Genomic DNA, 16536 nt, shown 5'->3' on the forward strand with positions numbered 1-16536 from the left:
TCTAGGTTAGGCGGACGCAGCTTCTCCCACCTGGCACCTAAGCTGTGGAATTCTCTCCCACTTTCCCTTAAGACTGAGTCCTGTCTTCTGCCTTTTAGGAAATCCCTGAAAACCCTGCTCTTCTCACACTCTCGTTAAGTTTCTTCTGTCCTACCTTGGTAGTCTATCAGCGCCAGGAAACTTATGGTGACAGTGCGCTCAATAAATTCCCCTTAACATTAACATTAACATTAACAACCTGTCATGCCTAATGCAGTCAAAAGCTGCGATAAGATCCACGAAGGCTAGGAACAGTCTTCCCTGCTTTGCTTGTGTGTATTTTCCTATACTAATGGTCAAATTTAGGCTCTGTTCAACTGTCCCTAAGCCCTCAAGGAAACCATATTGGATATCGGACATAGCATTGTTGGCCTTGGCCCAGTCTTGTAGATGTTCCAGGATAACACGGCCTGCCACTTTTATCAAAGAGTCCAACAATGATATTGGCCTATAGCAACCCAGATCCTGGCGGTCCCCTTTTTTAAATATTGGCACTATGATCGATTCAGTCCACGTAGTCAACGAAGGTGAAACACAACTTGCTCTAATTACCTGCGTTATGAATGGTCCCCATGGCAACACATTCAACTTGAATAGATCTCCAGGGACCCTGTCAGGCCCAGGAGCTTTACCGCCTAGGCTCATGTCGATTGCCCGGTTGATTTTGTCCAGGTTAAAATGCAGATCAGAGTGTTGAGAAATAGATTCCAAAGCTGTTTCCCCGTGGTAATAAATATCTGACGCATCCCCCCTTTCCCCACCATTATACACCTTATCAAAGTGCTCTACCCATTGTTTTTCTGTTATTGCTATTTCTATTGAATGGCCATCACCAGGGGTCAGATATGGGGATTTCACTGCTCTCCAAAAAGCAGAGCTGTCTTTCGATAAGGAGGCCTCATGCAGGGACTCCCTTGCCTCATTTCTAAGAGATGCTTTTCGATCTTTGAGTGCTAGCCTATATGCCACTCTAGCCTGCCTAACATTACCCGGATTCCTTGGAACCTTATGTAATTTACTCTTCAAGTTAGCGTACGCATAAGTGCATTTCGAATCCAACCACCCATGATTTTTCTTTTTATTTCTGCTCTGCACGAATAGAGCCTACGTTACAGCTTCTGACATTTTCTGAAAGAAAGAGAGGACACAATCGCGAGTAGCTGTTTTGTTTAGGCAAATGTCGACCACTGATTTACTCTTAGTTACTACATGTTTAGTAATATCCATGGGGTTCACCTTCGCCCATCGCAGGAAATAACCATTTCACTTATTTAATATTTAAGGTGCGATTTTGCAGAGCCCGATTTGTTTTGTCCCTTTTACCAGAAGATCTTACCGCCATTGATATAAACACAATTAGTGGGAAGTGGTCACTAAGATAGTTACTAAGGATATGGAATGATTGAAGCCTATTTGCATAGATGTTTGATACTAATATATAATCTATGGTGGGGTGCAGGCCTCTACCATTGAAGGTCTGACTCATTGGAACAGGCCTAACACATAGTTCATTTGCAAACCCTAGATCAAGGTAAAACATCATCTCATTATACAGTTCCCCCAATTTTGAATGTCGGAAATGTGTGTAACTAGACCCATCATCATTCATGAACCGACATTGTTTACCGAATGTATCAGGACACAGGACAAAATTAAAATCCCCGCCCAAAATCAGAAATGAATCCTTTGCATAGTCATTATATACACGTTTCAGATCATTAACCATTTTTTCCATAACTTCCCCCGTTTGTTCAGGTGGCAAATTATTGTAAAAATGTGTCAATACAATACAATGTCTCCTGTCCAAATACATTTTTATCAGTTGGTAGTTAATCTTCTCGCTATACATCTCTATCTTGTTTATATTTAACCTGTTTGAAATGTATATGCACAGCCCCCCTTTTGATTACTGCATGCTACCTCGACAGCTGGGGTGTGAAAGGTTTTAAATCCATTTACATAGAATGCATCAATCGCCCATGTTTGCTTAAGACATAATATGTCAAAATTAGGTATGTAATCACACCATACAGGGTTGTTTAACTTTGACCGCAGGCCTGCTAAATTCCAAAATGCAAGGTTGCATGTAGTGCAAATGGTACTATCAGCATTAACTGAGGGCCCTAATATTCTATAATTATTAGGAGGCGGTTCTTGGATAATGAGCGATGGATCATTTTCGTCTAGATATATGTTAGAGTTTGTGGATGTTGTGCAGGTCAAACCACTAGCTCCTAAGTTTTCATTTCTGCACCCATTTGGGACAGGCATTAGAGAATAGTTATTCATTTAGTTTTTCCTGTAATCAAGGGAGGTAGTATGCCAGTGATATAGCCACCAAGGCTGTGCTTGTGGGTGAAGTAGATGTTTCTAGAGTGAGTTAGTCAGTCTATGTCATCTAAGTAATTAAAGATGTCAAATCTGTTTCTGACTGGGACCCTGAACCAGTGCTGCATGCTGCTTGTATGATTCACCTCCGGGCAGTTATTCCACGTGGCCTTAGCTGGTCTATAGAAGTACCCTAGTGGTACGATGTTAATCCCCTGGGTCATACTAAATCAGTTGCCCGCCCTACCAAGAATGGACTGCACCAGGTACAGGGATCTAAACGTCAAGACAACACAGTTACCTGCCAGTTGTTTATTTGATTTGCCGACCCAGCCAATTCTTCTCACCATGTTGAATTCTGAGAAGAGAGTATTGGTTAGGCCAGTTCTGGCACTCAGTTGGTGCAGCGCTTTGTTTCTCAGAGTTATACAGTGCTCGGGGGCACAAGGGGGCAGAGCAGGGACATTTGTCAGCACTATAGTGTAGGCTGTTGCTTCTGGCGGGAGGTGCAAGGTCTCATTTAAGTTTGTTTTGTATCTAAGGTTAGATCTTTGAGGGCTTGGTAAATTAAAGTCACTCCCATCATTAGCCAGTGTGGACATCCCTGTTGCAGCTAATTCTGCATTAGGAGTATTCAGTGCTTGTGCATGGGAAGCGCCTGGGCCTGCTGTCCCATGGCCCCTCTGTTCTGCTGGGAGGGTACTCTCGGTTGTAAAACAGGTCCCGAATGGGCTGTTACACCATGGAGACTACCCTGAGCACTGTTGTAGTGTGCTATGCCGGTGTCCAAAATAGTGACAGTTTGGTTTACCTCCGGCCTCCCTCCCAGATTTAACATTGTGTCAGAGTCTCTACCCAAATGTAGCTCCCGAAGAACCGGGCCATTATTTACAAATCTTCCCTCTAAATTACTAAGTCTTTCTTCAATTTTTAACAATCTTTCTAATACAAGGTCAATTAAAACAGATACAATGGTTTCTAGTCTTTTCCAGAAGTCTTCCTCCTTTGTCCCCAAGGGTAATCTAATGGATCCATCAGCTTCCCACCTTAAGCAGGAACCCTGCACACTATTTCTGTCTGGGGTTGTTTTATCAGTTACTATTTCGCTTCTTGTTGCCTCTAAGGTTTTCTGTTTCTGGGGTCCCGCCCCCTTGACTTTTTAGATAACGGCTCACTGCTACAATCTCGTCTCATTTTAATTTTTGTTCTTCCGGCCCCTCGTAGTCGTATTCGGCCTAGTTTTGCCATTCACGTGCTCAGAAAGTATCTTGATCAAGTTACTTATTTAATGACTGTATTGCCTGTACTGAGGAGTCTTGAGAGCTGTTTTGTGAAGGACAGTCAATAAAGTCCCTGTGGAATCTGCGGTTTCAATGAAAGCCGACACTCGGTTAGTTAAATTTCATGAGGCAGATTCAGCCCTCAACAAAAAGGCGTTAAGTGTCCCCGCAACACCCTGGCCCCTCTGATCCTTGGCAATTTTACGTCTACTCATTTTCACACCCGTTAGTAGCTATGTATTCGATGGTGAAATCAAACAGTACCTTTTCGAATTGATGGTCCATCAACTCAGGTAACAGTTGTTAGGAGGGTTGCCCAGCCCGGCCTCCTCCAGCCGCGGATGGGCTCAGACGGGCCTGCCCTTGGCTCTGGGTGCAAAGAGTGGCGTCAGTGCCTCCTGGCGTGGGAGCAAAGCAGTCTGGGGGCTGCAGTCCCCCTGGGAGGAAGGTAAGACAAGTGCCGGTCTCGGTGCTCAGTTAAGGTGGGGTAAAATCATGCTGATATGCATGTTCTGTGCATTTAGAACTATTTCTTAGCACAAAATGCATCCTGTATTTATTTTGGATGGGAGGGGGCATTTTTGTGCCAAAAAAATAGCCCTTAATGCTGAACTACTCTTGTCACATTATTACGCATAATCCTGCGTAACTGTTTGATAAATCTGTATAATTATGCTACAGAATATTATGTGAGTGACATCCATCCATAGATGTTTCCATTTTTTTTTGTATTTTCTCGCTCATGTACTTTATCATTAAAAACTGTCAATTTTTACTCACAACTATTAATTGATACTGTTTTTCTTGCAATTTAACTCTATCATAATTTTCCCTGTGACTTTGCATAAAAACCGTCATGCAGAAAACTGCAAAATATGGCTAGTAACTGGTGTTTATAAATCAAAATATGGTTACTTCCAGTCATCGTGCACTGAATGTTTACAATACCTTAGTCTAATGGACTTTTGATGCACAATCCAAAGAGCTTTTTTACTGAATGATTTTTTAATAAAGTTTCATATTTGTTTTCAAATCTATTAGATCAATTATTTAATTCATGTATTCTTTTGTGTTGTGTATTAATTCGTACAGCTATTTCATTGCTCTTCTGATCTCCCTCCAACATAAGAAGGATCTCATATTCTCAAATTCACATCTGTCCTGTTATGTAGAGGCTTCTTCCTCTGATATCTTAGCCCGTCAACTGTAATCTTACATTGTGGTGCTATGTTACCTTCCTGTTGTAGACACTACACCATCCTGCATCCCAATGCATGGGTGAACAAATTAGCATGTATCACCAAAAAGCCTTACTTCTGGGAGCAGTTGTTCCCTTCGAAGCTCTGAATCGATTCTCCAGAAATCATTTTAATTCAAGAAACAAAAAAACAGTTCTCAATATTTTTTAAGAAGGGCTTCTGACATTTGCCAGTCAGTTTTCCATTTGATTACCACAAGCTCATCTTCTCAACATTCAAATGGAGCAAAAACAATCTCATACACAAATGAGTCATCCAAGGATGGCTCGATGCCTAAAAAGAGCCCATCAAATGTTTCCTCCTTCTCAAAGCTTTATTTATTGTCACATCTATGGGTTAAAATGCACTAAGAGACAGGTTGCAAAAATTTGTTGTAAGATTGCCATCAACTTTTCGCAACCCTTCTTGGATTATGCAACAGGACCAATATAGTTATAGGTTGCATCACAAAATCTCTGGTCACATGGGTCACAGAACAACCTGTCTAATACATATTAACTCAAAGGATCGCTATTTTTGGACCAATATGTTTGGCTACTAAATACAGGGAACGTGGCCAGCAAGAAGAACACTACCATCTATTTCTTTGCATGTTTTCTTTTTTAAACCAGCCAGAGTTCCTTGAAGAAATCAGTAATATATATTTTTTTAAGTTTCCCATTTGGGAATTTATGGTGAGGAGAAGGTAGTGGTCCCCATTGCCAGCTTCTGCCGAGGTCATTTGACATGATCCAGAAAGAGAAGGTGTGTCTAGGGAATGCTTTCCCCTTTGAGAACTGATTTACACTTCCTTTTAGGTGTCTGCAGCAGATCAATGGTTTGCAACTGCAGTAAAAAACATTGATATAAACAATTGTGACTTACAATTTAGAGGGAACACCCCTTTCACATTCCATACTAATTGTGATACAGAACAGTTTCAGCATGATATGGAACTCCTGTGGAGGTTGACATAATATAACCACATAATAAAACAAAAGTACATAACATGAATTAAAATCAATATGTTATGTTAGAGAGTATTTGTAGAGCGCAACTATCACTCCGAGAAGTATCATGGCACTGTAGCAGATTAGTTTGCGGGCAGAGAGAAATTGAGAGCTGAGAAAGGGAAGAATTTAGATGAGTCCTCTGCATAGTGTGTCTGTCGTGGTGAAAATCCAAGTTTTCAATGTCTTCCTAAAGAGGGTTTCTGGTTGAATACTACGGAGGTTATTGGGGAGTTTGTTCCAGGCTTTTGTGCACAACATTACGATAGATTTCCCTCCTTTGGAGATACATCTGAATGCTGGAGGTTTCAAGAGGTTTGCATTGAAGGATTTAACAGTGTGGCATGGCGAATGAACATGGACCGAAGATACTGAGGGCCGGAGGAGTGAAAGCTTCTGTAGGTAATTATCAAGATTTTGAACAGGATTCTTTCATCGACAGGTAACCAGTGAGCGCTTCCAGAGCAGCTGATACGGAAGATTTCCTAGGCCATTTTAATAGTAGTCAGGCTGCAGCATGTTGAACCATCTGGAGTTTGTATAGTACTGACTTGTTAGCTCCTGCATAAAGGCTGTTGCAATAGTTGATTCTGGATGTAATTAAGGCTGTTGCAACTGTCTGCCTTACTGTGATAGGGAGTAGATCGAATAACTTTTTTAATGATTTGACCGGGTGGAAGCAGGTGCCTGCCACAGATAGCGCTTGCTGGTGGAAGGCCAAATCTGAATCAAATCTGACACCCAGGTTTCTGGCTGCTGTTACTGTGTTGGGGGGGGGGGGGTATCAGCTGCCCACCATAGACTGTGCCCGAAATCATTCCCTTTCCCAATTGCATGATTTGAGTTGCATCTCAGGTGGTTGGTTTTCATCCAATAAAAAACCGCTGTGAGGCATTGACGGAGGTTTTCCTCAGCCAGTGTGGTGTTTTTGTCTAAGACCATGACTAGCTATGTGTCGTCTGCATATGAGATGGTCTCAATGTTGAAGGGCGATATCAAGCCGGTCAGTGGGGCCATATAGACATGAAAAAGCACTGGACTTAGGATATACCCTTGAGGGACTCCAGAGAGCATAGGCTTTTCTGCAGACTGGTATTGTCCAAGGGGGATGACGTGCCTTCGGTTTTGGAAGAATTATTTTAACCAAGCCAGGGCAAGGTGGGAAATACCATAGAATTCGAGGCAGTCAAGAAGAATATCATGCAAAACTGTGTCGAAAGCAGCTGACAGGTCCAATGGGACCAACACAGATCTCTTTCCTTGGTCAAGGGCGGCTTTGAGGGAATCGGCCATGTGCAGGAGGGCTGATTCCGTAGAATGCTGTGGCCTGAAACCAGATTGATTTGGGTGTAGGATATTTGCTCTTTCCAGATAGGTCATAAGTTGTAGGTTTACCAGTTTTTCCTTGATCCTACGTAGGAAGGGTAGAAGAGAGATGACACGGAGGTTAGTGAGGGTGGCGGGGTTGGCGAGCTGTTTCTTTTGCAGAGCTTTGACTGCCGCAAGTTTCCACTCTTTGGGAACCTCTGCTGAGGATAAGGAAGCATTTATTGTATTTTTGATGATTGGATTGACAGTGTCAATCAAAGCATGTAAAATCAGGGGGGAAAGGGGTCAAAAGGTGATCTCTCCGCTGCCTTCGATACGGTCCACCATGGAGTATTGATGGACCGTTTGTTGGCTTGCGGAGTAACGGATAAAGCCTGCACTCTCCTTAAATCCTTCCTTTCAGACAGATGTCAGACAGTCTCATTGGGTGAGTTTGTATCCAAGCCTTTTTCGCTTCCATGTGGGGTTCCACAGGGGTCTTCCCTGAGCCCTACGCTCTTTAATGTTGAAGTATCCTCTTTGGCTCCTTTGATTGAGTCTTTCGGCTTTTGTTTAACATCTTATGCCGATGATACTCAAATTGTGATCTCCCTCCAACCAGGGCAGGAGAAGGCATCGGGTGACAGGCTATATGATTGTATGGGAGCAGTGGGAGGCTGGGTGGTGCAAAACTGCTTAAAGCTGAATGCTAGTAAAACAGAGGTGATCCTGTTTGGGAATAATGTTAATCTTTGGACCCCTAGTTGGTGGCCAGAGGCTATGGGGACCCTTCCTGTACCATCAAGGAAAGTTAAGAACCTGGGTGTAGTACTGGATGAACATCTTGATATGCGTGACCAAGTGAATGCCGTTGTCTCTGCTACCACCTGTATCCTCAGAACCATGAGGAAAATGTTACCTCTTTTACCGGCAGACTGTAAGCGTACAGTGGTTATGGCCTTGATTATGTCAAGGCTAGACTATTGTAACAGTCGTTATTTAAATATGCAGGAGCGCAACCTAGAAAAACTTCAGATGCTCCAGAATTCAGCAGCCAGGCTGCTTACTGGAACTTCGAAATTTGCATCTATCTCGAGCTCAATAAAAAAACTTCACTGTTTGCCTGTAAAAAAGCGAATCCTTTTTAAATCCCTCTGCTTAGTTTTCCGAGCGCTCCAGGAGATAGACCCACTTCATCTGAAACAACAATTTCAGTGGTATGTGCCAGGAAGATCGTTACGCTCTTTAGGAGCAAAACTAACTGAAGTACCCATTACAAAGAGAGCTAGATGGGGAGGCAGAAGTTTTTCTTCTGGGGCAGCTGAGGCCTGGAATGAGCTTCCTTTTAGCTTGAGAAACTCTAAGGACTTATTTGCATTTAGGAAAGCGCTCAAAACATGGCTGTTTTAATTCTTCTGGCCGGAACCGTTAGTTGGGAGGACTGTGGCAAGCGCCAGGACACCTTAGGGTAACCGTGTGCTATATAAGTTTTACTGACATAACATCTATATTCGACAGCCACGGTTACCTGATGGGTTTGATCTGGACTGATGTTTTGAAAAACTCAGAAGGTGGGTCTGTTTCTGTCAGAGATGATCTTGGTGTGTGTAGGGGGCAGGGGGACGAGGGATATCTTTTTGCAGCAATTGGACCTTTTGCTCCAAAAAGTCTGCGATGCGGTCGCAGAGAGGTTGTGAGGGAGGAATATCCTGTTTAAGCAACATGGGATTTAAGAATGAACTCACAGTCTTAAAGATAGTTTTCTGATTAGAGTTAGCCAGTTTAAGCATTTCGTAAAAGTAGGATTTCTTGGTGGTCTTTATGTTTTGATAGTAATTTTTAAGGGCAACCTTGAAATGAGTTAGTTCTGTCTGATTGTAATTTAGTCACCATCTACGTTCCAGTTTCCTGCAGTGGCTGTGCATTTCTTTCAAGTTTTGAGTATACCATGGGGCCGAGGGTTTCTTTAGCAAGCGGTTCTTTTGAGGGCCGTGGGGTGCAAAATGGCCCTTTAGGGTGGATATCCTTAGCGTGAAATGTTTGTTGTCTTCAGTTGGGTTCCCTGATAGTCTGGCCCTGCATACTGAGGCTAGTAAATTAAGGTCAGGGTGGGCTGCCATATCCTTCCACCTGGGTTTTAAACTTTGGTTGGTAGAAATGTTGCTTATGTGTTTTGTCAAGTGCTCATACCTAATTTCCAGATGTGTGAGCTTATGATCAGACCAGGTGAGGTTAACTGGGTCCTTAACGGTGAGGGCCGTGAGATTTGACCAAATACCATCCAATGTATGGCTGGCGTTGTAGGTAGACATCAGTCTGTGCTGTTTTAGGGCACGAGTGGCCATGATTTCGAGGAACTGTGTTGCCTCAGGATCACTTTGGATGTCTAGGTGAATGTTAGAGTCTCCTAGTAGGGTGAAATGAGCAAATCTGAGAGTGAGTGCACCCACAATATCTCCTATGCATTCTAAACACATGTTATTGGGGCTGGCGGGCGATAGACCAAGGCTCCTGAGAAGGCAAAAGAGTCCTCTAGTTGGAAACGGAAACCGATACCCTCTGCTCCTCTGAGGTCAGAAATTTAAAATACAGAGCATTTCACTGAACTGCAGTAGATAATTGCCAGACCTCCTCCCCATTGTTCGGGTCTGTCCTGTCTGTGAATAAGGTTGTCCAGGGGGAGGGCACAAATTATATCAGGATTCACCAGGATTGGAGCCAGGTTTCTGTTATAAAAAGACAGTCTAGGTTGTCATTTAAAATATTATCATTAATATGGTGGGCATGTTTACATAGTGATCGGGCATTGATGAGACCTCCTCATAGGTAGGTCGATTTAAAATTGTATCCCATCGGATCGGTGTAACTTGCATAGGTTCAAGAACTGTTTTACAGTTCCTACAAAAGAATGGACCCCTCCATTTAGCCACATCGATGGAGTCTTTACAGTTATGAGGGCTGTTTTTAAGTGCCAAAAGAGATTCTCTAGAAGAAATTGTACCTTGTATGAATTGGGCAGCATTTCTGGCCCTGGACACATTCCGTACGCGGACGGGCGCAGACGGGCTTCCCTTTGGTGCACCTTAGGTGTGGCAGCGGTTCTCCCACTTCACGCGTCCGCTGCGTGCGTCTGCTGCACGTCAGCGCCATCCCTTGAATAAATACCAGAAGGGAGGGGCTCAGGGAAAAAGACTGGACCGTCTTCTTCCCAATAAGGCAAATGCCAATGGCCACCCGGAAGTGAGGAGAAGTTGGGGGTATCGTCTTCCCTCCACTCAAACAGCACGGAAATGCTGCAGTGGACTGGGGAAGCTAGCACGAAAGAAAACAGTACAAGAACTCGGTAGGTAAAAAGGAAGGAGAGAATTGTGCTACAGTTTAGCTAAGATATAAAAGCAAGCAGCAATTACTTAAAATGCTGTATTCAGCGGGATTAAAATTCGGTGCAAGGAATAAGTTAAGAGAGAAATGGACCGGTTCCCAAAAAGGTCCCTGTCTGCAAATTATCTTCTACACGTCAGCGACATCCCTTATATAAATACCGGAAAGGAGGGGCTCAGGGAAAATGACTGGACCGTTTTCTTCCTTATATGGTGAATGCCAATGGCCACCCGAAAGTGAGGAGCAGTTGGGGATATCATCTTCCCTCCACTCAAACAGCATGGAAATGCTTTGGTGGACCGGGAAAGCTAGCACAAAAGAAAACAGTACGAGAACCCCGGTAGGTGCGTGGAATCTAATCGGGATCTCACAGTTGGGGGACGTCTGGAGAGGGGGCAGCATGCGCACCTTTCAGGATCTTCAAAACCTGTACTCCCTACATGCCTCACAGTTTAACCGCTACCTGCAATTGCGCCACGCTCTCCGCTCACACATCCCAGAGGGTACGTCTGATCCTGAATACAGTCCACCGGAGGCCCAGGTGATGACTGGCAATCTGGGTAAGGGATGGATCTCCCGTATTTATCACTCCCTCACTAATAACAGCCCCAACACACTCTCACAGCTCAGGGACGGATGGGAGGGATGGCTTGGGCCCTTAAAAGATGCAGATTGTCGAGACGCGCTAGTGGCCCCTAAACTAATCACAGTATCAGCACGGTTTCGCTTGATCCAAACATACTATCTACACACTGCGTATCTCACACCGCTGCACCTTCAACGCGCCGGGCTTCGTCCCGAAGCATCTTGCCCATGCGGCCAACACCCTCAGGCTGACTTCTTCCATATCGTATGGCAGTGCTCTGTCATCACACGCTTTTGGGAACTGGTAACAGGGGAACTTACTGAGGTCCTAGGCTGAAAGGTACCTCTTATTCCCACAACTGCGCTACTGGGACTTACCGATGGGCTGGATGGCTCTAGAGTGGACAAACGTTTCCTGAATACAGCCTTGATGGTAGCTAAAAGAGACATTGCGACAAACTGGCTGGCCTTGTATGCTCCTACCATGACACACTGGCGCAGGGTGGTGGACTGGTGCGCAGCATAGGAGCAGCCCTTGTACGAGACCAGGGGATGCCCGAAGAAATATTGTAGGGTGTGGGGCAAATGGGTTGGAGCAATAGATGACTAATGTTTTTGTTTGACCATTGCGGGATGTGGTGGGTGTTCTTCTACTTCTGTTGCTTGCTAAGGGCATGTACACTGTCTTATGGATGCTATGTTTCTCAAATGCGATGGGATCCGAGCTGGCTGTTGATCTCTTGTCTTACTGCATATGTTTCTGAAAAATCAATAAAATTGGTTATAAAAAAAAAGAACTGGGTAGGTAAAAAAAATGGAGAGAAATGTGCTACACTTTAGCTAAGATTTTAAAGCAAGCAGCAATTACTTTAACTTCTGTATTCAGCAGGATTAAAATTTGGTGCGGGTAATTAGTTAAGAGAGAAATGGACTGGTTCCCAAAAAGGTCCCTGTGTGCGACTTATCTAACATAACACAACATAACATGTCTTTACACTCTGTTTAACATGTAGTACATAGAAATGATTAAACTGTTTCCATTTGATCTGAGTGTACATACTTTCTTGACAATTAGCAATACTTCATAATGTGCACTTCTGCAGTATTTTTAATGTTAATTACACAGTTCCAATGTGAAGTTCTTCTATAGCTCAGGTTCTGATACATTTTATCTAAGACTCCAGATAAAAAATAAATTAATTAATAAATGCACAAAACAACATAGATTTCTTGAGTAATTGTAAAATCTTCTAAACATCCCACCTGCTTCTTGGCTTTCAGTCGATGAAGATTTAGGGGCATATGCATCAACATTGCGTTTTGCAATTCCCAAATAGTGAATTTTACAGATTCGCTTTTTGGGAATCGCAAAATGCTATGCATGTAGGAATCGCAAAACAAATTGCGATTCCTACACATTCCGTATTTGCGACTTGCAAATTGCGAATTACAAATAAGGAAAGGCCCAAAGGAATCAATGGGAATTGTATGCGCAATTTGCGAGAACAAGATAGGTACTCGCAAATTGCGCATGCAATTTCAAGGGTGCAAGGGTGACAAAAGGACACCCTGATGCACCCCTGAAAGTGCAATTAAAAAACATGTTGCCACACACATGCCCCAAGAGCATGTTTGTGTGCAACATGGAACTTTGAAAATGCAGTTTGTTGCATTTTTCAAAGTTTTCGCAAACTACCATCAACTTAAGTTGATGGTAATTTGCTTTTTTTAAAATCGAAATCGCTATTTTCCTTTTGTTGCATTCCATTTAGGGAATCGCAATTTCCGATTCCCTAAATGCAATCACAATTTAAGTAATCACAAATTTTGCGATTACTTAAATAGCAATTTTTGCATTTGGGATGATGCATACCAAATGCAAAAATTGCAGTTGCAAAAAACAATGATGCATGTGCCCCTTAAGTCCCTTCGCTTCTCTTCCTAGGATTTCTGATGCAAATCTTTCACCATATCCACAGCTCTTCTCTAGATTTTCCATATTAACCAACACCAGGTGATACCTTCAGAGCTGGATACATTGTACTTTGAAATACTGACAAGAGGTTTTAGAGAGTGCGATAAAGCTCTGCGAGTTTTGAAATATGACACCCATCCCCCAATTGTTTTTGCAGTTTCACATTTTTTTAAATGCTATGTGGTTAAAACGTAGGAAATTCTGCACTAACTATTAATTATTTGGTTTAAGCTTAATTTTAACTCTTCTTTTGATTTCGGTAGTTTTTATATTTGTGACTTGATCTTGATGTGATCTTTTTTTTTTTATCTCTTTCATTATTAACACTGTTTGTAAAATGTTGTCACTTTTATGGCCCTAGTGGCCGAAATAAAGTTTATGATGATGATGATGACAAGAGGTGAACATCATACTTTAAATACCATGAGAAGGTTGATGTGTCGTTTGATAAAATGAGCCCCTTCTCCAACAATCTCCTTCAACACTTCTATCAGTAAACCTCACATTAAACAATATCTAACGTTTTCTCCTAAAGCCTCCCGCCTACATATACTTCTTTCAGTCCCTCTTTATTCTAATCAAAATCTAAGATTGAGCTTCAAAAGGAGAGGGATTTCGATTTTACCCGGTCAATTACTTGGTGACCTTATTGAGGAGAACTGCCAAGGGGTTTGGACCTGGCATCCTTGGTGTGGTTCCCCAGACTTTTTGGCCTCAGATCTCTTGCTTTGCTGAATTCATTTTGCTGGCTTTAGGATTCTGTGCACTTCACCACTGTTGACGAATGCACAAGTGCACAAGGTACAAGGTAACAAGGTGACAATGTAACATCAACATGTCCTCAATTGGAATATTGAATGTATTTATAAATCCCTAGTAAAGTGCATATGCCCAGTCCCTGTACATTAAATGCTTCTAGTGGGCCTGCAGCACTCATTGTTCAGTAGCCCTTTAAACCTGTCTCAGACCTGCCATTGCAGAGCCTGTGTGCGCAGCTCAAACTGCATTTTACATATGTTACCCCTAAGGTATGTGCTAGACAACCCCAGGGCAGGATGCAGTGTATTTAAAACATTGGAAATGTACTTTTTAGTTTTATATGTCCAGGTAGTGAAAAAGTTCGAGTTTGGTGTCTCTGGACTCACAATTTAAAAATGAGTTATGATGAAGTCGGATTTCAAATTGTAAGTCTGAAAATATCACAGCTAGACTGTTGGCATTTTCTTACTTTAACCATTTTGTGCCTCTGACTATCTCTGAATACTCTTCTGGGGTGGGTAACAGCTGGGCTTTGTGCATTCTCTCTGGACAGTCACACACAAAGGGAGCTGAGATGTGTCATTCACATCCTGATGGCCGATCACCTGAGCAAGATGGGAGGGACAAGATTTCACTTGCACCTGAATAGGAATGTGCCTGTCCCCACACAAAGAGCTGCATACCACTTTTAGTGAATCTGCAGCCGGGGCAGGAAAGAAAGGGACCTCATGCACTTTAAAGCCTTCCCTGTGAAGTCTCCCCCACTTTTAAGGCACACCCAGGTATACGTACTGGAACCCTAATACCATCAACTCAACACACTCTGGACCTGAGGACATTGTGCCAGGAAGAAGGACTGCTGGGCTGCTGAAAGGACTGATACTCTGCTGGTGTCTGCTGGATTTCTCGACACTGCCTTCTGTGCGTCTTACCCTGCCAAAAGGTGCCAATACAGCCCTGGGACCTTGAAGGTGAGTTTTCCGGTAGTGTTCTGCATGAACCCATGCATCTCGTGATTCACACTGGTCGGAACCAATGCATTCGCCTTTGATGCCGACTCATCGATTTTTCAAGGACTCCACAGCATTGATAGCACGACTTGATGATGATGCATTACCTTCATATCCCAGGGCATCTACAATGACACAGGATCTGGATTTCTGATTCAGAACCAACTCATTTGACTACAATCCTTCGGATCGACAATGATGATGCATGCTCCTCGCAGCTGTTCCTCGACACAGTGGTTTGTGCTGAAGGTACTGTTTCAGCAGGTCTGTGTGGCTTCTATATCCGACCCACGCTCCATCATGGTCAAGTTGACTTTACAGATTTGATCTGGTCTAGCTTGACCAGATAGCCTCATTTGGAACTGTATAACTCTAAGCTCTATAATTCAAGATATTCTTTAAAAATGAATAACTCTGGTTCTACTTATTAGATTTTTGGTGCTTTGGTCTTGTTGTGTTCTTTATATTAAGCTCCATTTGTCTAACCTGGTGTGGATTTTCTTTTGATTGGAGTTTGTCACTGTTTTATTGTAATAGGTGCTGCACAAATACTTTATACATTGCTTCTTAAATTAAGCCTAACTGTTCTGTGCCAAGCTACCGGAAGGCGAGCACAGGTTAATTTAGGGTGTGTATGTGCTGGTTCCTACTTGGACAGGGTGCATAGCTCTTCCAACTAGAGACCCCATTTCTAACACTGTCATTAGAGAAACATTTTGGTTTCCAAGAACAACCTTTTTGAATAATGTCTCTAAAACGACTTTATGCATATCTACTGTTTCTGCTGAGAATTATCAACCACCTTGAATTTCTCTGACCTCAATTTCTTAAATTAGTTAGAGTGATTTACCCTTAATTTTTTATGCCTGGTCACCTCATCTTCTTATCTCCATTTCTAATTCCTGATTTTCACACTTACCTTTTGTCCGTCATATTTTCTTCTACTTCTCTCTCTCTCATTCTTTTTTTCTCTCTATTATTTCTCCTTTCTTAATCATTGCCTTTGCTGTTGCCTTTGTATTGCACCTCATTGTTTAAGTAAACATTTTTTAAACTGAAAAACATATATCTTACTTTTGACAAGTGAGACGCGGGGGCATTGTGTGGAATGTTTTGGCTGAGGAGTCTGGGAGGTACACCCTGTCCACATGAACTGGAAAGATACCACCAATCAAGATATCTCCTGCTCTGAAGTGCCCAGTGGGATGGAATCCATGCAGATGGCAACCTGGTGCTATCCTCTGGTCTACTACTGCAGGCATGGTCAGCCACATCACCAGGCAGCACAAGGTTTTCCGATGGTGGAGGAATGTAGAGTACCTTATGGAAGACTTCCAAAGATATGCTTCTGTACACCATCTTGATGAGCAGATATCAGAAGTCTGACAGTTCAACTTCCCCATTTTGATAAATGTGAGAAATTCCAACGCGTTTCATCTAAAACCAGCATAAATATTACGAAACAGTTCAGGTAAAAGCCAAAAAGGAACAAGACATAAATATACTACAGTTACATCACTATAAAAAGCCGAACCCAGGAAATTAAACCAACACTTTTTAAAGCATTTTTATTAGAGTTATATAATCACACACCATCATCCAATGTCATGAAAATAGTAATTT

At 42.7% G+C, this 16536-nt stretch overlaps 1 protein-coding gene across 1 annotated transcript in view; it reads right to left on the bottom strand.

The window, feature by feature from the left end:
• Positions 1 to 16175, bottom strand: part of LOC146782704 (extracellular calcium-sensing receptor-like) — a 78367-nt gene extending 62192 nt beyond the window's left edge. Inside the window, exon 1 of the mRNA XM_085637193.1 lies at positions 15988 to 16175. Coding sequence (XP_085493319.1) covers positions 15988 to 16175 — 188 coding nt within the window. The remainder of the gene's footprint in view (positions 1 to 15987) is intronic.
• Between the last annotated feature and the right edge of the window lie 361 nt (positions 16176 to 16536).

Source organism: Triturus cristatus, chromosome 12 (assembly GCF_964204655.1).
Source record: "Triturus cristatus chromosome 12, aTriCri1.1, whole genome shotgun sequence".
Taxonomy (NCBI): domain Eukaryota; kingdom Metazoa; phylum Chordata; class Amphibia; order Caudata; family Salamandridae; genus Triturus; species Triturus cristatus.